The sequence below is a fragment of the Gadus chalcogrammus genome, chromosome 5, assembly GCF_026213295.1.
Source record: "Gadus chalcogrammus isolate NIFS_2021 chromosome 5, NIFS_Gcha_1.0, whole genome shotgun sequence".
Lineage (NCBI taxonomy): Eukaryota > Metazoa > Chordata > Actinopteri > Gadiformes > Gadidae > Gadus > Gadus chalcogrammus.
This window is the reverse complement of record NC_079416.1, coordinates 1,618,545-1,643,574: the sequence shown is the minus strand read 5'-3', so window position 1 is coordinate 1,643,574 and position 25,030 is coordinate 1,618,545. Positions and strand designations below refer to the sequence as shown.

At 40.7% G+C, this 25,030-nt stretch overlaps 1 protein-coding gene across 3 annotated transcripts in view; it reads right to left on the bottom strand.

Annotated features, from left to right (window-relative positions):
• Positions 1-25,030, bottom strand: part of LOC130382524 (apoptosis-stimulating of p53 protein 1-like) — a 109,291-nt gene that overhangs the window by 49,946 nt on the left and 34,315 nt on the right. For 2 of the 3 annotated variants that reach the window (XM_056590327.1, XM_056590326.1), the window contains exon 5: positions 4,512-4,607. The exons of the other annotated variant lie outside the window; for it this stretch is intronic. In XM_056590327.1, the coding sequence (XP_056446302.1) occupies positions 4,512-4,607 (96 nt within the window). The remainder of the gene's footprint in view (positions 1-4,511; positions 4,608-25,030) is intronic. 3 annotated transcript variants of the gene reach the window in all.

Below are 25,030 nucleotides of genomic sequence, written 5' to 3'. Positions count from 1 at the left end.
CATACAGTCATACTGTCCGTCATACTGTCCGTCATACTGTCATACTGTCATACTGTCCGTCATACTTTCATACTGTCCGTCATACTGTCATAATACTGTCATACTGCCCGTCATACTGTCCGTCATACCGTCCGTCATACTGTCATACTCTCCGTCATACTGTCCGTCATACTGTCATACCTTCCGTCATACTGTCATAATGTCAGTCATACTGTCATACTGTCCGTCATACTGTCATACTGTCTGTCATACTGTCCGTCATACTGTCATACTGTCGTACTGTCTGTCATACTGTCATACTGTCTGTCATACTATCCGTCATACTGTCATACTGTCGTACTGTCTGTCATACTGTCCGTCATACTGTCATACTGTCTGTCATACTATCCGTCATACTGTCTTACTGTCCGTCATACTGTCCGTCATACTATCCGTCATACTGTCCTACTGTCATACTGTCCGTCATACTGTCCGTCATACTGTCATACGGTCATACTGTCCGTCATACTGTCATACTGTCTGTCATACTGTCCATCATACTGTCATACTGTCATACTGTCCGTCGTCTGTCATACTGTCATACTGTCCATCATGCTGTCCGCCATAATGTCCGTCATACTGTCATACGGTCATACTGTCCATCATACTGTTCGTCATACTGTCATACTGTCCGTCATACTGTCATGCTGTCCATCATACTGTCATACAGTCATACTGTCCGTCATACTGTCCGTCATACTGTCATACGGTCATACTGTCCGTCATACTGTCCGTCATACTGTCCGTCATACTTTCATACAGTCATACTGTCCATCATACTGTCATACTGTCATAAAGTCATAGTGTCCGTCATACTGTCATACTGTCGTCATACTGTCATACTGTCCGTCATACTGTCATACGGTCATACGGTCATACTGTCATACGGTCATACTGTCCGTCATACTGTCATACTGTCCGTCATACTGTCATACTGTCAGTCATACGGTCATACAGTAGGACCTGTCATGGTTGCTTGCAGCTACATTCATTATTTTTTTCCTGGTACATTTGTCCATATCTCCAAAACAACATTTTCAAAAGTTGTATAAATTGGCAGGCTTGTAGAATTCGTAAAGTGAGTTAGGGATATCAAGGATGGGCCATAATTAACTATAGGTTGCGCTATAATATGCATACTTAAGTGAAAAATACTAAACTGTCTGCCATTTCAACTGGGAAAGTGCAATATGCTTCAAACTTGTTATACTTGCACCATTCATCATGATGAACAACTTTCAGAGTCTGACCCATATGGTCGGATAATTTAGTCTTAATGCAATGGCCACAACTCGACCAAACACCCACATCTAAACTGCTTTTTGCCGAAAGTGGTAAAAAATTGATACTCATCACACATGTACCAGGTGACTGTGGGACTCTATGGTATGAAATTCATAGCAATAAGGCTAACGACGGCAGAGATATACATTTAAAACATCTGAAATATATGAATATTTCAGATGTTTTAACAGCTCTAACATTGCGTCAGAAACGCTCGCTTGTCAAATACGGCTACTAAGAGGAGATTCAACAATATATCCATGCCAAATTTCAAGTCTATATCTGAAAATATCTGGTACATATGTAGTTTAGCAAACATGGAATTTGACACAATATGCTTTAGAAACATGGTTGGTGATTGTTTTGATATATAAACTTCCGGAAAACCGGTTTTTAAGGCATACCAATGCCATATTACCATACCGACCAAGCTCACCATACCTCCATGTGTGGAAGATTTCCATTTCTCAAAATATAATCTGATCTGCCCCTGGTAGTGAACATGCCCATATAGTGTAGTGGAACTACGTCGGATTCATGACCATTGGTGGTTCAGGACTAACTTCAATTAATCATTCTGTGAAACATGGCATCACATCAAATAAAGTTGACCATCATGTATTCATCAGGCCACCTCCATACTCAGTCATACGGTCATTCAGTAGGACCCTGTCATGGTTGCTTGCAACTATATCTGTGTCTGTACAATGAAGCATGGGAATTAAGATCAGGGTCACCTGTGGTCATTTGTGCTTCTTTGAGAAGAAAGAAAGAAAGAAAGAAAGAAAGAAAGAAAGAAAGAAAGAAAGAAAGAAAGAAAGAGAAGTGTTCAAAAAGCACTGAAAGACATCAAAGAGGGTAGTAAAGTAACGAAATAAAAAGAGAGGCAGGATGCTCTGAATTTCTCTCCCTGATTCCAAACCACAAGGCCCTCTGCGTTATCAGCTGCCTTACAACACCTTGGCCCTCATTTATCAAACGAACGTAGAAATGAGCGCAAATCTGAACGCATGATTCATCTTACGATAGGACCCACGTGAGATTTACGAAACCTTCGTATCACACCAATCCCAGCGTACGAAGGATCTTGCGTTGATAAATACGGCGGCTGAGATCGATCGTAATGAACGTGACACGCCCATATAAAAGCACGTCTTCAGAAGTCTCGCCCCCAACTTTTACGACATGGAGAAACGTCCAACGGTTAAAATAGAGGAATTTTCCGAGACCCAAATGGAGACGCTCGGGTCACTGGTGGATGCGAACCGTCTGGTTTTATTTGGGCAGCCTAAAAGCTGGCAATAAGGCCAGCAAAAGAATGCTATATGGAAGGAAATAACTGTTGCAGTGAATATTGTTTCCAATGTTCGTCGGGCTACGGAAGAGGTTTGTTAATTAAATTAATTAACTAATAAATTAAATGTACAACTTCTGTTATCCAGCTTAAAACATTTCACATATATGCTATTGTTTGCATTCCGTTAAAGTTATTTAATTCCGAATAAGGTGAAGAAAAAATGGTCCGACATGAAGCTCATCACCAAAAAACGTGTTGCGGCTGTGAAGCCGGCCAAGCAAGAAACGGGAGGAGGCCGGTGCAATGCGACTGCAGCGTAACTCACCGAGATGACTCTGACCATGTAGTGCGCCCTGATGTAGACGATGCCCAACGTTGCTATTTTGGAAAATAAAAGAATCGTGCGTGCCCCCAGGCCATCGGGCTACCATGTTCAGGATTGACATTCTGGCATCGCAAATAATCTGAACATTAACCGAATGGTAGCTTTTGCGGTTGATGTACGCGTAATCATTAATAGATGGTGGCTTCATACGCACATGGGTACAATCAACCGCACCAATCACATTTGGAAACCTAGCAATAGCATAAAAATCCCGTTTGATTCCAGTTTGCTGATCGTAGTGTATGGGAATTTAATATAACGTTCAGAGAGGGACAGTATAGCTGCCAAAACTGCTGGCATGGTTCGGCTAATACTTGGCTGGGAAATACTAGACCTGTCCCCGATCTCCCGCTGAAAGGTCCCGGTGGCCAAAAACCTCAAGGTAGAGCACACCTGCACTGGCACAGGTATTGCGTTTAGACGCCTAGTTTCTCGCCTTAACTGTGGCTCCAAGCATTGCATAGCTCCATCAGGAGATGCCTTGGGAGACGAAAACGACTCAAGAGCCATTCATCGCTCTCCATAAAAAAATCGGCGCGGTCTCGAAAAACTCTCTCTCGTCTTAGACGTGCGTTGAGGTCCTCTAACAGAGCCAGATCTGCCATCGCTGCGACTCGACCACCTATTTGGCAAAGCTCCTGTTTATATAGACAGCTGAATAAACATTTCACCTGTCACATTCTAATTATTTTCATAGCAATACTGTTTTAATTAGGGCTGACTTGATTGTAATTGTTTGAACGGCTGGGCTAATTCCAATTTATTTAGTAATTAATACAGATGTGCAACATGGGCTACTTGTGCTGCACTATTCATCAGTGAAATACCCGTGTGTTGCGCCAAAAAAAACTTGCGTACACGAGCTCAGACCTGACGTGAGATTTCATCGCAGCCTGCGCTCACGTTCAAATTGATAAATGCCAAGCTCAACGTTGAAATGAGCGTAGATCCATTTTACGCACGTTTTCTGTCGTACGCTCGTTTGATAAATGAGGGCCCTTGTGTTCACAGTACTCAGAGGCCCTTCCTGCTTTCTGATCGGACAACCGGCTGACTGTAGCAGCTGCCCATTCTTTCATACAAACCCATTTCCACCCTGATACGTGTGCAAAGGAAGGGGGTTTATAAAACAGATGCAGCGGTATCACAGCCTTGGTCCCAGGGCTCAGTGTTTATTACCTAAACCACGTTTCCCATGCACAGCTCCATGCCAAGCCATGCTCTCTGAAGTCTCTTACGTTTCATGAAATCCATGAAATTAGGTTGAATCACAAGTAACTTTTTTTTACAAATAAAACACTTTGAAATGGTAAATTCTCCTTCCTCTTAATGGTGTTACTGGTGTAAACACTGACAGGCACCGTTGACTACATTTAGTTCATGTCTGTTAGAGAAGTAAGAGAAAAGATAAAAGGAAATAATACACACACACACAAACACACACTTGGTCAACAGTGATGTTTAGCATGCTTCTACACGCACTCCTGGCGTTCTGGTTTGTGTTACCTTAGCAACCAACCTCTGTTGTTGAGCCTCTATTTGTTGCTGTTGTCTCACGGCCATTTCCTGGAGCTCAGAGAGGGTCAGCTCTACACGGGGAACCTACACGCCACAACCCCCACACGCAAAAACACACGACCACACACACACGCAAGCACGTACACACACACACGCACGCGCGCACGGACACACACACCCACAGACAGAAACACACGCACATTATGCATGCATTATAATTCTAAAGTCGTTCACTTACTTTAAAACTAAAACTACCAGTTATACATGATATGTATCTTTACTTAACCTCTACTTATAATGCTAAAATGTTCACCTTGGACATTCATGCAGACAGATCCATCGTTTGAACCTTGTCATGAAGTTCACAGCCTCTTCATTTAGTTCTGTTTTTAACAATGACGACAGGAGAATCTCTCCTTGCAAACTAGAATGGTGAGTTCTGACTGTTCCACTCCGGGAGGGAGGACAACCTTTCCTTGACCCCTACTGACGTGCTTGTTGAGAGGAGCATCTACAGCCACACAATTGTATGTTGTCAGGGGTTCTCAAGGCTTTGGACTACTTTACTCACCAAGCTTTACTCACCGAGCTGCCAAGAGGGAGCCAAGATTACCGCTAGCAAAATAAGGCCTATTGTGTCCTCCTCTGATCTCGTCTCTATATTCTGTTAATTTAGTATGGGGTCATTAATAATGTATGCACAGAGAAGGATACATAAATGTATTTTGTGATTTATATATAAATTACTCTCTTCTCACATATACATTTCAATGCACACACAAATGGATATCGGTATGTATAAATGTTAAATATATAAAATACGAGGGAGGCATCTGATTGGCTACAGAGAGTTCCTTGTTGAAAAAAATGCTTTTGTGAATCCAGCCACACACAAATGCAGACAAGTTCACAAATGAAAGCGTCTTGTACATTCAAGTTTAAAAGTTTGTATATAAACATCCAAATACTTTTATGAAAATTGCAAATATTTTTTTAATTCATATATTTATGGGTTTATATTACATTTTTTTTTTTTTTTTGAATTTTATTTATTACATTTTCCAACTTGTACAACAACATACATGAAAATACATATGCTTAGCAACATAGAAGGAAAATACTTTTTGGATAAAAGACATCAACAACAAATAACAACAGAAACAAAACAACATTAAAGAAAGAGAAAGACAAAAAAAAACAATAAAAAAAAAAAAAAAAAAAAAAAAACCTCTTACAATACTGTCAGAAAGTTAAAGTATACAGCCTATACATCTTGTACATCTTGTTGACTTTCCAAGAAGTCTGTAAATTGTTTCCATACTTTGTAGAAAATCTGTAGCTTCCCCCTTTTAGCATAAGTCATTTTTTCCATGGCCAGAGTATTGGACAGGGTCTTGAACCAAAAATTGACAGAAGGTGCCTCCATAGCTTTCCATGAAGTGGCAATACAGTATTTAGCTTGTAGTGAGCACATATATACCATCTTTTTGTCTGTAATGGATAACCTTAAGTCTGTTGGGACAAGTCCAAGAATGAACAGTTTAGGACAGACGGGCAATCTGGTGGAGTTTATGTCAGAGATTCGTTCTATTACCTTTTCCCAAAATTCCCTTATTTTAGGGCAGGTCCACAGGCAGTGATAAAGTGTGCCCTCTTCAAGACCACACTTAATGCAGAGGTCAGGGTTATTGTTATTGAAGCGGTGCAAAAGGGAAGGAGTTATATATGTGCGCATAATCCATTTATACTGTATAAGTTTAAACCTGGTGTTTATAGTTTGAGTCTGTGCTGTGTGACACACCTTTTCCCATTCGTCCTCAGAAATTTCTGTATCCATGTCACTGGACCACTTCATTCTCTTGTCATTTGAAGATTCATTGGAGTTTTCCACAATTAAGTTATAAGTCACCGAAACCTGACCACGACTGTGCATATGATTTAGTATAACCTCTTCAAGACTGGACAGTGGTGGTTTGTTTATCTGTTGTTTGTATTTTTTCAAAATAAAACTCCTAATTTGCAAATATTTGAAGAAGTGGTTCCTGGGTATATTGTAAGCACCATGTAATTCCTCAAAACTATACAATACCTTATCTGCATTATACATGTCCCTGATTTTACTAATACCTTTCATTGCCCATGATTTGAACCCTGAGTCGTTTCTTCCTGCTGGGAATTGGTGGTTTCCCCCATATTGGGGTGAACCCTGATAGGTCTGAATCAATACCTAAATGTGATTGCACTTTGTGCCAGACTATGATGGAGTTTTTAACAAAGGGGTTGTGTGTGTTCTTTAACAGGTTCTTTAATGAATCAGAAAATAAATATAATTTTAATGGCAAGGGGGATGTGGTGTAATTTTCTATTTCAACCCAGGAATTTTTAGGTTCATTTGAGAACCAGTGCATTATTGCCTTGATCTGGGCTGCCCAGTAATACCATAGAAAGTTTGGCACTTGTAGGCCCCCTCTATCATATGGCAGATAAAGTAAGGATATCCTAAGTCTTGAGCGCCTGTTATTCCAAATGAAATTAGTCATTAATTCCTTCAGTTTAGGAAATAGGGTAGGTGGGGGGCTAAGTGGGATAGATTGAAAAAGATACAAGAATTTTGGTAAGATATTCATTTTAAGTATGTTTACACGACCAATCAGAGATATGGGAAGATCTGACCATCTCTTCAGAGTATTACTGGTAGATGATAGAATTGGGTTATAATTTTCTGAGATTATATCTTGAATTTTGGGGGTGATCTGTATCCCCAAGTACTTAAAGCCCTTGGATGCAATATGAAAATCGTTCCCTACTATTGGATTATCTCTCTCTTTGTCATTTAGGAACATAATATTAGACTTGGTTTTGTTGACTTTGTAGCCAGAGATTTTTCCAAAGGTTGCTATTATGTTAAGAAAGGCAGGAAGGGATTGTGTCAGATTTTTTAAAAAGAGTATGATGTCATCTGCAAATAGGCTTATTCTGTGTTCACAGCTTCCTATTGTTACTCCCCGTATCAGAGGGTGTGATCTAATTGTTAGGGCCAGTGGTTCTATGGACAATACAAACAAAAGGGGCGACAGTGGACATCCTTGGCGTGTTCCTCTGGTAAGTTTGAATGGTTTGGATGTCATGGAGTTTGTCAAGACTGCTGCAGTGGGTCCATTGTATAATAACGAAACCCATTTAATAATATTTTGTCCCAAGCCAAATCTAGGGAGTATATCAAATAGATATGGCCATTCCAACCTGTCAAAGGCCTTCTCACAGTCCAGGGAGAGTAGGGCCACATCGGGGGATCCATCTTCTATATTGATAATATTTAAGACTCTTCTAATATTGTGAAAAGCTTGTCTTCCTATTACAAATCCATTTTGATCTTCGTGAATCAGACTAGGTAGGACTTTCTCCAATCTCCGTGCAATGACTTTAGCAATTAGTTTCGTGTCTGAGTTTAGTAGGGATATGGGTCGGTAAGATTCACATTTAGTAGGTGGCTTGCCAGGTTTCAATATTGTAGTGATGAGGGCTGTAGAGAAGGAAGGTGGTAAGGAGTCTATTCTGAAGGCTTCTTCAAGCATAGTGAATAATTGGGGTATCAACATATCTTTGAAGGTCTTATATATTTCAATGGGCAGCGAATCTGGGCCAGCAGTTTTTCCACTTTGCATAGACATAAGGGCACAATAAAACTCCTCTAGTTCTAATGGTCTCTCCAGAATTTCCATGTCTTCTTGAGAAAGAGTAGGGAAGTTCAGGGCATCAAGAAAGCCATTTAAAGATGTTTTGTCAGCGGAGAATTCAGATTTATAAAGTGTTTCATAGAATTTCTGAAATGTTTCATTTATTTCTTTGGGGTCTGAAGTCATTGTTCCATTAGATTTTTCTATCTCATGTATTGATCTCTCATTTTGTATAGCTTTAATGCGCCAGGCAAGTAATTTGCCTGCCTTTTCCCCCTGATCATAGAATTGCTGTTTTAATTTATTTAGATTGTTTAAGGCCTTATTTACTGACATTTCATTATATTGGGCTCTAAGTGTGTTTAATCTTTGCTCTATAGATGGTGTCTTATTAGTTACAATTAGCTCTTCTAGTGTTTTAATTTCTTTTTCAATTTCTAACAGTTTCTTTTTAAATTCTTTAGATTTAAAACTGGTATAGCTTATTATTTGCCCTCTGATGTAAGCCTTAAAGGCATCCCATCTGATTAGCGATGACGTTTCATTTTTGTTGAGCTTGAAAAACACATCTATGTTTGCATTAAGGAACTGTACAAACTGAGGATCTTGGAGCCATTTGTTATCAAATCTCCATTTAGGAGGACCTTTGTATTCTTTATGAACCTTAAGCTCCAAAGATACTGCAGCATGATCAGATATTATTATGCCATTGTAATAACAACTCTTGATTTTGAATACTGAGGTGTTAGAAATTAGAAAATAATCAAGTCTGGAATAGGTATTGTATGTAGTAGAATGACATGAGAATTCTCTCTTATCTGGGTTATGTTTCCTAAATATATCACACAGCCCCAGCTCTGCCATGAAGTGGTGAATTACCTTTCTTGTATGACTATGAGATGAGTCTTGACCACCCTCACGGTCCATATTTGGTTTCAAAACACAATTGAAATCTCCCCCCATTATAACTTCCCCCCTTAAGGTTGAAATTGTTAGAAAAATATTCTTGTAGAAATCAGGATCATCCTTATTTGGCCCGTAGACATTTACTAAATTAAGGTAATTTCCAAGTAAACTACCGTGTAGAACTATATATCTTCCCCCAGGGTCCATAATAGTTGAGATTATTTGAATTGGAACAGATTTGTGAATTAAGATAGCTACTCCTCTAGCATGAGATGAGAAGTTAGCAGCAAACACTTGCCCCTGCCACCTTCTACGTATTCTGATGACTTCAGTGGGGACTAGGTGCGTTTCCTGTAGAAATATAATTCTAGAGCCCAAGTGTTTTAGTCTAGTCATTACCTGTTTTATTTTCACCAAACTGCCTAAGCCTCTTATGTTCCATGAGGTTAATTTGCATACCTGGTTATCTGCCATTAGGGGATGCTATGGGGAGCCTTAACAAAGAGCATGAGCTGTACTGAAGAGTTGGGTAATATGAGGGGAGACAGAGAAGAGGGAAATACAAAAAAAAAAGAATAAATAAAACGACACTACACGTGAAATAATGAAAACCTACACAAGAACCACACCGAAAACATTTTGCTAGAACATGCAAAATGTTTAACATATCCACCCACCGACTGCCTACTTTACAGTCTCTAAACTAAGTAAATCCACCTTCCAATAGCTCCTGATTAGGAGCAAAAGTAAGTCAAATAAACTAAATAAACCACCTTTAATCTCTGTGTATTCAAGTAATATAAAATACCACCCCTTTATGGTAGAACAAAATGAACATTTTAGTATAAGCCATAGCCAATAACGTATAATCTTTAAGGTTCTGAAAGCAAATAGGTTACTGAGTGCAAGCATGACTCAAATTATTTAGCGACACCCTTTAAAGTGAGAAATAACAGAATAATATTGGGCCCAATTAAATGAGCCATTTTTCTTTTCTTTTCCTTGTTTAACTTGTAAACATCTTTCAAATCAAATCAGCCGTGTGTACTAGAAATAATTTCTATTGCAAGTTTAGCCTACTTTGCATATAAGCAATACAGCACCCTGACTCATCAATGCTGTGAAGAAACGTATCCACTTCTCCGGGCGTCTGGAAGACGATGACCTTGCCCTCATATGTCACCCGAAGTTTGGCGGGGTATTGAAGGCCATACTCTATTCCCTTGGAGTATAGAGTCTGTTTCACCGCATAGTAGGCGTTCCGCTGGCGTTGCACGTCGGCTGAAAAGTCTGAGAAAAGTTTGACCTGTCGGTTGTTGTACATAATCGCCTTCTTCTTCCGTGCCGCGTTCATCACCAGCGCTTTATCTTTGAAGTTCAGGAATGTCGCGATCAGTGTCCTGGGACGTTCAGTTGTCGGCTTATGCTTCTGCTTGCCTGAAGTGTTGACCGTTGGAGTAACTGCGATGCGGTGAGCTCGCTCGATCCGCAACGGATGGGGGAAGTTCTCCGGTCCGAGGACTTCGGTGAGCCAATTCTCCAGAAAGGTTTCAGCGTCGGCACCCTCCGCCTTTTCTTCCAGCCCAATGAAGCGTAGATTCGAACGGCGTGAGCGATTCTCAAGGTCGTCATTCTTTTCTGTAAGTTGTTTCACTTTGGCTTCCAACTCAGACACCGTTGCCGTTAGCTGTGTTGTTACATCCTCCGTGTCACCTATGCGTTGTTCAGCCGTGGTCATTCTGCTTTTGATAACATCCAAATCCGATCTAATGTGGGCTATGCCATCAATAACTTCCCTGTGACGCGCCAAACTTTCAGTCTTGAGACAAGCGATGGCCTCTAAAACATCTTGATTCTGGATATCCCGACGACCATTGTTTGTTGCGTCCATCCTCTCGCTATCCTCCACTGAAGAGGCTGCTAGTTCGTGGCTAGCATGCGGTTTGCCACTTGGCGAAGTGTTTGTAGACTTATTAGGTTGATTGTCGGGTTTATTTTTGTTCTTTCTTGTGCCTGACATAGTTAACCTTGCTTTAAAACGTATCCGTGTTCTATTTGAGTTCGTTATATGGCTTTCAAAGGAGTAGAAATTGTAATTAGTACAGAGACTAAAAAGCAGCGTCTGTCTAGCTCGCCGCCATTACCGGAAGTCTCTTTATATTACATTTATTTAAAACAAGACATATTTTTGTGTGGATCAGAAATGTCTTTGTGAAACTTATTTTTGTTTGTGGATTTATTTTACATTTATACATACCGATATCCATTTGTTTGTGCATTGAAATGTATTTGTGAGAGGTGTCATTTATATATAAATCCCAGAATACATTTGTGAATCCTTCTCTGTGCATACATTATTAATGAGACTGTTCTGACCCCATACTAGAGACATAAAAATCGAATTAGAGATTTTGCAGACTGCAAGTCAGCAAGACGGCAGCTCTCTGCTCTTCCAATCATCTCTTAGTATTATCATTAGGGTGCCAAGCACAAAGTGCGAAGGCAACCTATCTATGTATTATATGATATTATTATTTCGATATAGAGCTCCAGGACTGTAACGCAAGTGTTGTACACTTCCTTGTTATTTGGATAACCGTTCTGCTTTTGGTGTTAAGGCGCATAACACGTCGGACTCTCGTCTCTGGTATTTCTACAACAAGACACGTAGTGGGGGTTATCTCAGCCAAGGTTGAGAATGAATTGGGGGGAAGGAACTTTGGCTTTGACTCCCTCAAGAACATGAACCACGACATGGAGGAGAAAGGGATTGTTGGCGGCGAATGTCTCCCGCTTGAGCCCCGCTGAGGGACCACCGCCGGAGGCGGAGGTGCCTAAGCGCTACCCGGCAACAATCCCTTTCTCCTCCTTGTCGCGGTTCAGTCTACTTCACATTGATGTGGACGTGGAAGAACCAGGAACGTCGGAGAACCCAACGCGGTCATTTGAGATTCATTATATCGGCTCACACAGCTTTTGGCCGTGATAATATATATTATATGATATAGATGTCTATGTAGGCTATATGATAATATTTAGATATAGAGCTCGAGGACTCCCGTGTGTTCTAGAATATTTACAGAACACGGCTAAAGGCTGTGAGCGCCTCGCCATTGCGATACATCCACTGTAAACAGAGCGTATGGTACCGTGGCTGCAAGCAGCACAGGGCCACACCCCCACCCTCCTCCTTGACCCGCCTCACTCCCCCTCATTTGCATTATAGCTACAGATGCCAAAACAGCACATTTGGGGGAAGCTCAATGTGCGACTGGCTCGGAGTGGCTGTAACTCTGCACCACGGCTGAATTTCGGGAACGTCTTTGAATACTGTGTTAGTTTCCCACTGATACCTATGTTAAAGAATACATAAAATAGCATGTCATGGGACCTTTAACAGAGAGCAAATATTACACTGATTGGCCCAAAGGTGGCGCTTTAACTATACATTTTGCAAAAATGCTAAATTTGAACAAACATATCTCATAACCGCTTTCACTTAGAGTCATGACACTTTGTCAATACATGCATATCCTCATGGTGAACAAAGATGCTTCAAAAACCTATGACTTTATTTGGATAGATTCACTACTATGTCGAACTTTGTTAAAAACACTTGATTCCTTAAGGATCCATAGGTTTTTGCACAAAAATACTTTAGCATCTATCATCTTTGGACCAATGTCCTCAATCTGACATAAAGCGAAGTCTGTACATTAAAAACTAAAGCGCCCAGGAGCCATTGACTTCTAAAAAGGGTGTGGTTTAAAACGCGTAGAGACTCCTGATCTTGAGTCCAATGCAAAATTTGTTCAGAATCAAATTCTAAATAAGATAGAGTCAACATATTTCCAATTAGGGCGTGGCATCGAAAAGGGCGCAGCCTGTGACTAAAATCACCACAGTTCATAGACGGAATGTTTGATTTGAGCGGGACCAACTTAGTGGCGGTTGGGGACCAAAGTTCCTGCTCAGGTAAAATTAAGTTGATTGACAAAACAATATGGCCACCAGAGGCTCAAAATCGTCCAAAATTAACTTAATGCTAAAAGGCAAGGTTAACTGGTAACCCTTCCTTTTACAGTCCCCTAATTACTAGGTATTTACCCGGTACATACATGGTAAATCATAGTGTATTACTGGGTAATTACCACTGGTAATAAGAAGGTAAATACAGAGGAATTATCCGGTAAATTATAGTGTATAACTGTGTAATTACCACTGGTAATAAGAAGGTCAATTCAGAGGAATTACAGCTGATGTACTAAGTAAAACCTCCACTATTACCCATCAACTCAACTAAGTAGCATGTAGTTGTTGTTTTAGGTTGGTAATAACTCTGATATTGTGTACTTCCTAGGAAATTAGGCAACCAATTCTTAGAAACACCCATTATCCAAGGTTTATGTTGGTAACAGCCCAAATGTAATGATGTATTATCTATAAATTAGCAAAGTACTTTCCAATAAAATACTTTTTCTTAGTTATTATTCATAGCTACACCCATAAAGGGTTTATTCGATTTACCACTATGGAATTACTTACCTGGTAACAACCTCTGCAGGAACAGTTTTCCTCTAGTGTTATGGTACATCTTCTTAAATACTGGGTACAAAGCCGTTTGTTTCCATGGTATTACCAGGTTCTTACCATATAATTTATAATAGATACATTCCATTATCCATGCAGTCAACACAAACTTGTACCATGTACGTTCTGCGACGTTACCAAGTAAAACATGACAATTTACCCAGTAATTAAGCTGAAACTGTACTGTAAAAGGAAGCCTCGTTTGTTTCCATGGTATTACCAGGTTCTTACCATATAATTTGTAATACATTATTCCCTTTTCCATGCAGTCAACACAAACTTGTACCATGTACGTTCTACGACGTTACCAAGTAAAACACGACAAATTACCCAGTAATTAAGCTGACACTGTACTGTAAAAGGAAGCCTCGTTTGTTTCCATGGTATTACCAGGTTCTTACCATATCATTTGTAATACATTATTCCCTTTTCCATGCAGTCAACAGAAACTTGTACCATGTACGTTCTGCAACGTTACCAAGTAAAACACGACAAGTTACCCAGTAATTAAGCTGAAACTGTACTGTAAAAGGAAGCCTTGTTTGTTTCCATGGTATTACCAGGTTCTTACCATATAATTTGTAATACATTATTCCCTTTTCCATGCAGTCAACACAAATTTGTTCCATGTATGTTCTGCGACGTTACTAAGTAAAACACGACAATTTACCCAATAAGTAAGCTGAAACTGTACTGTAAAAGAAAGCCTAGTTTGTTTCCATGGTATTACCAGGTTCTTACCATATAATTTGTAATACATTATTCCCTTTTCCATGCAGTCAACACAAACTTGTACCATGTACGTTCTGCAACGTTACCAAGTAAAACACGACAATTTACCCAGTAATTAAGCTGAAACTGTACTGTAAAAGGAAGCCTTGTTTGTTTCCATGGTATATTCCAGGCTCTTACCATATAAGTTGTAACTATTCCCTTTTCCATGCAATCAACACAAACCATATATGTTCTGCAACATCGTTCACCAGTAGTCAGTGATGTTGCTAGGTACGCGTCCTGCGTCCCTGACGCATTAAAATCTGAAAGGACGCACTAAACTCACTATCCATGCGTCCCGGGGACGCATCTCATTTTCCCCATGAAAAACGATACATTAGAACATTAAACAACTCGTGTTTAATCACAGTAACTGGCCAAAGAAACCTTCTTGTGAGCAGATCGGACAAGCGCTGTTTCAACCCTCTGCAGATCTACTCGGCGCAGACGTGATCCCCTGTACAAAGTATCGTGACATGCTAATTTAGCCGCTACCAAAACAACTAGCTCTTCACCGCTGATTTCATTTTAACAATTAAAAATACGAACTTCTTAGTAAATAAACCCACGTTTCCACTGCTCGATTCTGTGCTCATTCGTGTCGAATGAGCAAATCAAACAGGATTTTTTTGCAATCCTTCTGATTGAATATATGTAGATTTTTGACAAAATAGTGAGGACTAGGCTTGTGACACACACACACAAATGTGGCGCTCGCGCGGTAATAGCTCATTGGCGCCACCTAGTGATCATTATGTGCAAATGCACAGCCTCTCATTAAAATGACTTAAAGGGTAATTTGACCCCTCTTGCGGCGCTAGGAGTAAGTAAAAATGGCCCGGCGTTTCTAGTGTTAAACATGAAAGGTTGAGTACTCCAGCTCTAACCATATCATACCACCATCAAGGAGTTTAACACTATTAATTTAATTTAAGAAATAGGCTAGAATAATAATAAAAGGGAAACACATTTTTTAAACTGGGGAGTCGACTCGGGACCCATTGAATTTCTCAGGGACCCACCCAACTCGCCACCTGTGGGTCCCGGGGACTCACTACATTGAAAACCTATCAACATCACTGAGTAGTTAAGCACTTTAATTGTTGTTATAAAACCCCAAACCACTGTTGATGAAAGGCATATTAAAATTCAATAAAATCAAAGGCTTATCTTTCAAACAATGCATATCTCACAAACAGGCACTGAACACTGAAAAAATCGTACAAAAAAAAGAGCCGTCCACATCAACTCAATTTAAATGTTACTGATGGTGTTTTGATAAAACACATGACAGTGTTATGGCAAGTGACCACAAGGAAGACTGCTTCAACCTCTACAATTTGAATAAGTGGTGAATGCCATGCAGCAATCTGCCTATGGGAGCATCTTTGTGGTCATTCGCAAACCAATGAGTCCACTCGATGAATGAGAGATGACTCTTTAGTGTCTTCTCTGTGAGGTATCCCTGCAGTCTCCACATCTGGGATTCATAGGCTGACCAAGACCTGACCAGGTACCTCCAAATCTCCCCTTCCCTACTGTAACAAATAATCAGAAGACAAGAAAATAAACATTGGGACTGTCAATTAATGAACATTTCTAGAACATGTAGAACTCAAAGATTATTTTGTTTATCAGTTAAGAAAGGATGCTGGTCCTCTGGCCATTGTGTTTGGTCGTATTGAAAAGAGAAAAAGGCAAAGCCATAAATACAGTTAATAGGACGGGAGGGGACAGGCTGTAAGCTCCGGTTAGCACTTTAACATCGAGCTAGCGGAGCTTCTGTCATTCAAATAACTCGGACATGTTGTTTAAAACCTATAACACCCAATTTATTAAAATATCCGGATTTAATCGGGCTCTCTCCCATAAGTACAGTTAATAGGACGGGAAGAGACAGGCTCTGTTAGCCCCGGTTAGCGCGATGCTAAAGAGCAGCTCTACCGGAGAATGCCCCCTTCAACAGGTTCAAGTTAGCCTCCGGTTTGATATTCGCCGGATATTCGGTTTACCACCCAATCGGATTTATCAACATAAGTGCAATACATTACGGGCTTAGTATGTTGAGGACGGTTTAGGACACCGGATATCGCGAAAAATCACAAACACATTAGCCGTTTCTCAATTCCTAGCACGCGTGCTACGGACTCGATGACTTGCAAGCACGTACTTGGCAAGTCCGTACTTCAAGCACATACTTGCGAGCACGCGAGTACGTATCTGCAATTGGAACAGCAGCGGACTCGATGACGTCACACCTCTGCTCGTCCGTTAACTGTGCTACGGCCTCATTTAGGCATATACTACTGAACAATATAAACAAATGATATAAAACAAAATCCCAGCCTCTTTCATTTTCAAATAGTATGTAAATATTCTGAATGAATAAAAATTGAAAAGATATGCGTGTCCTGTCATGTTTATAAGCTATACACACACGACTTTATGTATATATATTTATATATTATCTTATATTATTATTAGTATATTATAGAAATATATATATAAGTTAAGAGTAACTTAAGCTACAGTTGTGCATCTTCTCCATATTGTCCGCCATCGTACTGCTGCGAGTGCGAAATGCATCCTGGGATTTATAGCGATTGCAAGCACACACGAGCCACCTCCGATGCATGCTCGGTGAAACGGCGATATCGAGCACGCATCAAGAACACTTCCGGGTTTTACGACAGTACTCGCTTGATGCGTGCTTCGAATTGGAACAGTGCTCGGGCAACGACTGATGACGTTTCACGACTCCACGAGCACACGAGCACGCACAAGTACGCGAATTGAGAAACGGCTATTGTCGCCATCGATGTCTGTGCAACAACGTCATTTACGTTCTGGCTGCTACCTGTTTTAGGGACCGTCAACAAGTTACACTCACCGACTGGTGGCAGAGACGTTACCATGGAATTGTTTCTGGAAATAAATCATATAAAATAACATAAAAATCACAAAAAAATACATTTTATCACCTTGTAGTAGTAGTTGCCAATGGTGGGCTGCTACTTACTACAGGTAACTTTGCTAATATATTGCATTATTGTTAAACGGGATGCAATTAATAATTTCAAATATAGTTTAGTCGATCTTTGTCTAACATTAAAATATTAACTGCATTATGATTAACTATAATGCAATATATTTGTGTGTTTCATTTCCTGAAACAATTCCATGGTAACGTCTCTGCCACCTGTCGGTGAGTGTTATTTGTTGACGGTCCCTAAAACAGGTAGCAGCCAGAACGTAAATGAGTTGTTGCACAGACATTGATGGCGCCAACATGTGTTTTTAATTTCCCGCGATACGGTGTCCTAAACCGTCCTCAACATACTAAACCCGTAATGTATTGCACCTATGTTGATGAATCCGATTGGGTGGTAAACCGAATATCCGGCGAATATCAAACCGGAGGCTAACTTGCCCCTGTTGAGGTGGCATGCTCTGGTAGAGCTGCTCTTTAGCATCGTGCTAACCGGGGCTAACAGAGCCTGTCTCTTCCCGTCCTATTAACTGTACTTATGGGAGAGAGCCCGATTAAATCCGGATATTTTAATAAATTGGGTGTTATAGGTTTTAAACAACATGTCCGAGTTATTTGAATGACAGAAGCTCCGCTAGCTCGTTGCTAAAATGCTAACCGGAGCTTACAGCCTGTCCCCTCCCGTCCTATTAACTGTATTTATGGCTATGCCTTTTTCTCTTTTCAATATGACCAAACACAATGGCCAGAGGACCAGCATCCTTTCTTAACTGATAAACAAAATAATCTTTGAGTTCTACATGTTCTAGAAATGTTCATTAATCGACAGTCCTAATGTTTATTTTCTTGTCTTCTGATTCTTTGTTACAGTAGGGAAGGGGAGACTTGGAGGTACCTGGTCAGGTCTTGGTCAGCCTTACAATCCCAGATACAATCCCGCCACACAATGGTCTATGTATGGGAAACACTGCCAGTTACAACTTATATGGTAAGAACCTGGTAATACCATGGAAACAAACGAGGCTTCCTTTTACAGTAGAGTTTCAGCTTAATTACTGGGAAAATTGTCGTGTTTTACTTGGTAACGTCGCAGAACGTACATGGTACAAGTTTGTGTTGACTGCATGGAAAAGGGAATAATGTATTACAAATTATATGGTAAGAACCTGGTAATACCATGGAAACAAACAAGGCTTCCTTTTACAGTACAGTTTCAGCTTAATTACTGGGTAAATTGTTGTGTTTTACTTGGTAACGTCGCAGAACGTACATGGTACAAGTTTGTGTTGACTGCATGGAAAAGGGAATAATGTATTACAAATTATATGGTAAGAACCTGGTAATACCATGGAAACAAACGAGGCTTCCTTTTACAGTACAGTTTCAGCTTAATTACTGGGTAATTTGTCGTGTTTTACTTGGTAACGTTGTAGAACGTACATGGTACAAGTTTGTGTTGACTGCATGGAAAAGGGAATAATGTATTACAAATTATATGGTAAGAACCTGGTTATACCATGGAAACAAACAAGGCTTCCTTTTACAGTACAGTTTCAGCTTAATTACTGGGTGAATTGTCGTGTTTTACTTGGTAACGTCGCAGAACGTACATGGTACAAGTTTGTGTTGACTGCATGGAAAAGGGAATAATGTATTACAAATTATATGGTAAGAACCTGGTCATACCATGGAAACAAACGAGGCTTCCTTTTACAGTACAGTTTCAGCTTAATTACTGGGTAAATTGTCGTGTTTTACTTGGTAACGTCGCAGAACGTGCATGGTACAAGTTTGTGTTGACTGCATGGATAATGGAATGTATCTATTATAAATTATATGGTAAGAACCTGGTAATACCATCGAAACAAACGACTTTGTACCCAGTATTTAAGAAGATGTACCATAACACTAGAGGAAAACTGTTCCTGCAGAGGTTGTTACCAGGCAAGTAATTCCATAGTGGCAAATCGAATAAACCCTTTCTAAATGGGTGTAGCTATGAATAATAACTAAGAAAAAGTATTTTAGCTAATTTATAGATAGTACATCATTAAATTTGGGCTGTTACCAACATAAACCTTGGATAATGGGTGTTTCTACGAATAGCAACAACTACATGCTACTTAGTTGAGTTGATGGGTAATAGTGGAGGTTTTACTTAGTACATCAGCTGTAATTCCTCAGAATTTACCTTCTTATTACCAGTGGTAATTACACAGTAATACACTATAATTTACCGGATAATTCCTCTGTATTTACCTTCTTATTACCAGTGGTAATTACCCAGTAATACATTATGATTTACCATGTATTTACCGGGTATCTACCTCTGTATTTACCTTCATATTACCAGTGGTAATTACCCAGTAATACACTATGATTTACCGGGTATCTACCTCTGTATTTACCTTCTTATTACCAGTGGTAATTACCCAGTAATACACTATGATTTACCATGTATGTACAGGGTAAATACCTAGTAATTAGGGGACTGTAAAAGGAAGGGTTACCGGTTAACTTCAACCAATCCTCATCAAACGTATTCATATCGGGCTATAGGGAGCGGTAAAACAATTGACTGAAAATGCAACCTCTCCAAATTGTACCCAGATCAGGCGATCTGGGTGTATCAATTAACTGAAAATGCAGACTTTGGCCGGACATATTTTCTGAACTTTTTCTTCTACAGTCATGAAATCCGGTAGACATTTGTATTTCCTCATGTTCAGCAAATGTTGGAAGGAGACCCAGAACTTGTAGCAAAATGGCGGCTGGACGTCCAAATTAGCCCAATCAATGATAGGTGACTAAAGGCGGGGTTAACTTGAGTCAATAATCACCAAACTTGGTGTATTTAAGAAGCATAGGTCAAGGTTCACCAGGCTAAAGTTAATCAAAATAGGACTATAGGGGGCGCTAAAGTGATCAATTGAAAACTTTATAGAATCATTACTCGTCAGCCTTACGTATGGTCATGAATTTTTTTCGGCCATCAACAGATCCAAGCTGAGGCTATTCCAGCGTTGTCAACCGTATGCAAACAAAAACGGTCTTAATTGTCTGCGTCAAGGTCTTAATGGTCTTGAGACCTAAAACCTGATCTTTCTCTGAGTGGAATCGTGTTTTGAGTCTAGCCAGCCACAATTAGGGCATTTCACATAAAATCTTAAAACCAATAGAAAAGGGTCCTGTGCAGTGGCGTCTTTGCATTAGGGGCCAGTGGGGCATGGCCCCACCAGAGAACGCTGCCGTGCAGGGCACGATTATACTTTTCTTTCTTTTTTCAAAAATGTCATTGAGCATAAGTTAATAATACATTAATTGTTAATAATTAATTACATGTCTGCAGTTTTAATTTGATGAACGCAATTGTTGTAGTGTAGTAGTTGTGTGTGAAATAGTTCGTTGCTCCGTCTCGTCTGTTCCGCTCGGTGGGGCCCAGCCGAGATGGCCCTGTCTGCTGCAGTGTAGAAAACTGGTGCTGTTGCGCGAGCAAGCGCGTGCGCAGCGCCCGCTTCTGTTTCGGCGGTGGGGCCAGAAGTTTAGGGCCCCAAAGCTCTTCTCATTGGCTGATTTGTAGAAAGGGCGGGGTTTACGGCGGGAGCCGATCAGATCTTGCTAGCTAGCTAACGTAGTTACTGTTACAGTTACAGTTACTGTTACAGTAAATAACAACAAATGGACGTTTCATTCATTAAGTGATGAATCGTGTTGAGTATCTGTCTCATGTGAGATTTAGCACTTGAACAGAAGTTGGAGATAAAACGTTTGGGACCACATCGCCCGACGGATTTAATCATTATTCAAGAGGGAAAGGACCAGAATAGATCGTTCAACCAGGAGTGGTTCAAGCGGAAAAAATGCTTGTGTTTCACCTCAGCCACACAAAGGAGACCAGACAGCACTGTCCTTAAAGCACAGGTAATTACCATCTTAGCCCAAACTTACTTAAATTTTCACCCAGGATTATCCAGGTCTGAATAGGCAACCACTCTATCAGGCTAGATTCATTGTTAATTGTACAGTATGGTGGCCTGCAAACTTAATACAACTTAAACCATACTTCTTCTTTTTTTGGTATATTGTGAGTGGTGGCTTTGTATATTGTATATTGATCATTTGTGTTACTGACCAGACATGCTAAATGGCAGGATGTCCTTTAGAGACTACTTGATGCATTTCCTTAATCAAACAAAGAGAGACACACACACACACCACACACCCTTCCTTCCTCTCCAATCCTGAGTGGTCAGTTTTATTTGATTTATTTATATTTAGTATTTAAGCTGGTGCTCGTTAACAATTATCACACAAAGTTTGGATTTCCCACACAATATAAATTGCACATATCATTTCACACAACTCAACTCAATGCGGCTCATTCTGCTTCCATGCCGTTCCAATGATTCTGATCTGCTGTGTCAACACGAATGAAGGCTACTGTTGCATCAGGATGCAGTGGGCGTTTAGGGTTAGAGTGAAGGCCTGATGCCAGCACAGAGCTGCTCTAGAGGCTGGTGACTGCTAAGTGCTGTGAGATAAATGAGCCATATCCCCTTATACTTTCAATCATAGCTTATGAAATACCTTTTGATTCTAATTTTTTAAATATGTTCAGTAAAATCCAACAACAAATATTTCATATTGTGAATGCTTTTAGATGAGTTAAAGGTGCTGTAGGTAAGACATTGCAGACATTCCCCCAACACAAGGAGGGAAACTCTCTCTCTTTACAACTCTCAAACCTTAAGCCCCTTATCGGGAGGCAATAACCATACAAACTAAGGAACTTGAGATTACCTGGCACTCATTTCAGACTGTTGGAAACACCAATTACCTGATAAACCATATGATTACCTGATCAGCATCATCCTCTGGGCTACTTTCAGAGGTGTGGTTTGAGACGTTTGAGACGAGTCACCATAAGAGAGCAAAGCCCAGGAGCATAACATACAATTATAGTAAGAATGGCACTGTGAATACAACACACAGCTATTTAAACACTTGCCATTCCATCGACTGGATTGCTAAAAGTAATGTCCGGATGATGTACTCTCTCTCTATATATATATATATATATAGTTATTTATATCATACATACCCTTTTTTTTCTACAATATGATATTCCCTTGATACTCTGAATATCATTGACCTCAGTCTCATATAAATATTATTTCAGAAGCCATATCAGAACAGAGGGATACACAATAGACCCCCTACTGATGTGTAGCAGAGTGGACATAAAGAGATCAGTGCAACATGAGGACCTGGGCCAGCTGGCCTCCACTGGGCACACACTGAACACATGAGGTAACAACGATGACTTTATGGGCGTCCTGAACATCAGCACCTAGTCAGGCAGCACGTGTCACAGAGGGCAGTGTCCTGATGTTGGGCGCATCAGGACACTGCCCTGGCGTTGGAGATATGATGTTCTGCAGGTTAGGATGAGGTGTCAGAGACAGAGGCTGGTCAGCTGCTGACCCGCGGTGCGCGGGAACTCTGCAGTGCCGTACCCTGCTGACACTTAACACAGCACACAACGTGCACAGCAGCGTACACACACTGACACACACATACACACACTGCGTGTGTGTTTGTGTCTATCCGTTACAGAGACAGCTCCGCACCACCAGATCGGGACGGGCTTCCGCCGATCAGAACGACAGGGGCATGCTACATAGAGCATCGGCACTTCTATTATGACCCTCCCACACACACACACACACCCTCTCCCCCCCTCCCCTCCATTACCTGCGGGCTGTCCCATGTGATCCTGCAGGAGCGGACCTTAATTTTGCTGCATTGTCCTTCCAGGGAGAACTCCTGCACCAAGTCAAGCTCACTCCACTCCATGGCCGACGGTGTTTTCAGAGTCACAGAACGTACGCTGTCCCCCTGTTCCTCTAACAGAATGTACGCTGTCCTCCTGTTCCTCTAAGAGAACGTACGCTGTCCTCCTGTTCCTCTAACAGAACGTACACTGTTCCCCTGTTCCTCTAACAGAACGTACGCTGTCCTCCTGTTCCTCTACACCTCTCTACCCCACCAACAAGGAAATACTCTGGTCTGCATCCTCAAAGCTGAACGGGATGCGGGGAAAGAGAGAGAGACTGAGACACCAATGTATATATAGTGAGGGAGAGAGAGAGCTAAGGAGGGAGGGGGTGAGGGTGGGAGAGAGTGAAGGAGGGAGAGAGAGGGAGGGAGAGAGAGAGGGCGAAGGGGAGGAGAGGCAAGGATGAAGGTTCGTATTCAAACTTTATTTTTCTTCCTCTCCCTTCCTCCTCATACAACGCTCCTTCTTCCAATCCTTTACTTGTTCTCTCTCTCTCTCTCTCTCTCTCTCTCTCTCTCCCTCTGTGTTTTCTCGACAGAGTGAAACCTTCAGGGTGACACAGCAGTCAGGCTACAGCAGCTGAGCACCTCAACAAGACAGACCAACACCCTCAACAAGACAGACAGACAGACTGACCCACACCCTCAACAAGACAGACAGACAGACCAACACCCTCAACAAGACAGACGGACAGACCAACACCCTCAACAAGACAGACAGACAGACCAACACCCTCAACAAGACAGACAGACAGACCAACACCCTAAACAAGGAAGACAGACCAACACCCTAAACAAGACAGACAGACCAACACCCTAAACAAGTCAAGTGATAATGTTAGAAAGTACTATTTACATGAAAAATGCATGTGATATATTTGTGGCTAAAAACGTTTTATTTACATGTGGAAAGCACCTGTTACAGAGCTAAATGGGAATTTTTGTATTTGTCTTGCTACAGTTTACACTCTGACCTTGTACAAATTATATTTATCTTCATTTCTAAGGAAGAGTTTAACTAGGTGTATAGCTGCAGTTGCTACACTGCAGTGAGGACAACACACATGGAACAAGTTTGTGTTGATTGCATGGAAAGGGGAATAATCTATTACCAATTATAAATTGTCATGTTTTACTTACAATTAGGGGATTTAGCAGACGCTTTTATCCAAAGCGACTTACATCGGTTTATACACACATTGACACACCGACAGCAGAGTCTACCATGTTCAGGGACACATCAACAATCAGCTAGGAGGAGCTTGGGATCGAACTAGCAATCTTCCGGTTACAAGGCAACTGCTCTAACTCCTGAGCTAAGACGTTGCAGAGCGTACATGGTACAAGTTCCAGTTTACGTCACGGACAATGGAATGTATCTATTACAAATATAGTAATAACGTGGTAACACCATGGAAACAAACAGCTTCGTACCCAGTATTTAAGAAGATGTACCATGACACTAGAGGAAAACTGCTGATAACTTCAATTGTAACTTGAATTAATAGGTGTTTCTAAGAATTGCTTGCCTAATTTCATAGGAAGTACAGTTATTACCACTCTAATACAGTTACAACTACACGGTACTTAGTTGAGTTGATGGGTAATAGTGGAGGTTTTACTTAGTACTTCAGCTGTAATTCCTCTGTATTAACCTTCTTATTACCAGTGGTAAGTACCCAGTAATACACTATGATTTACCATATATTTACCGGGTAATTCCTCAGTATTTA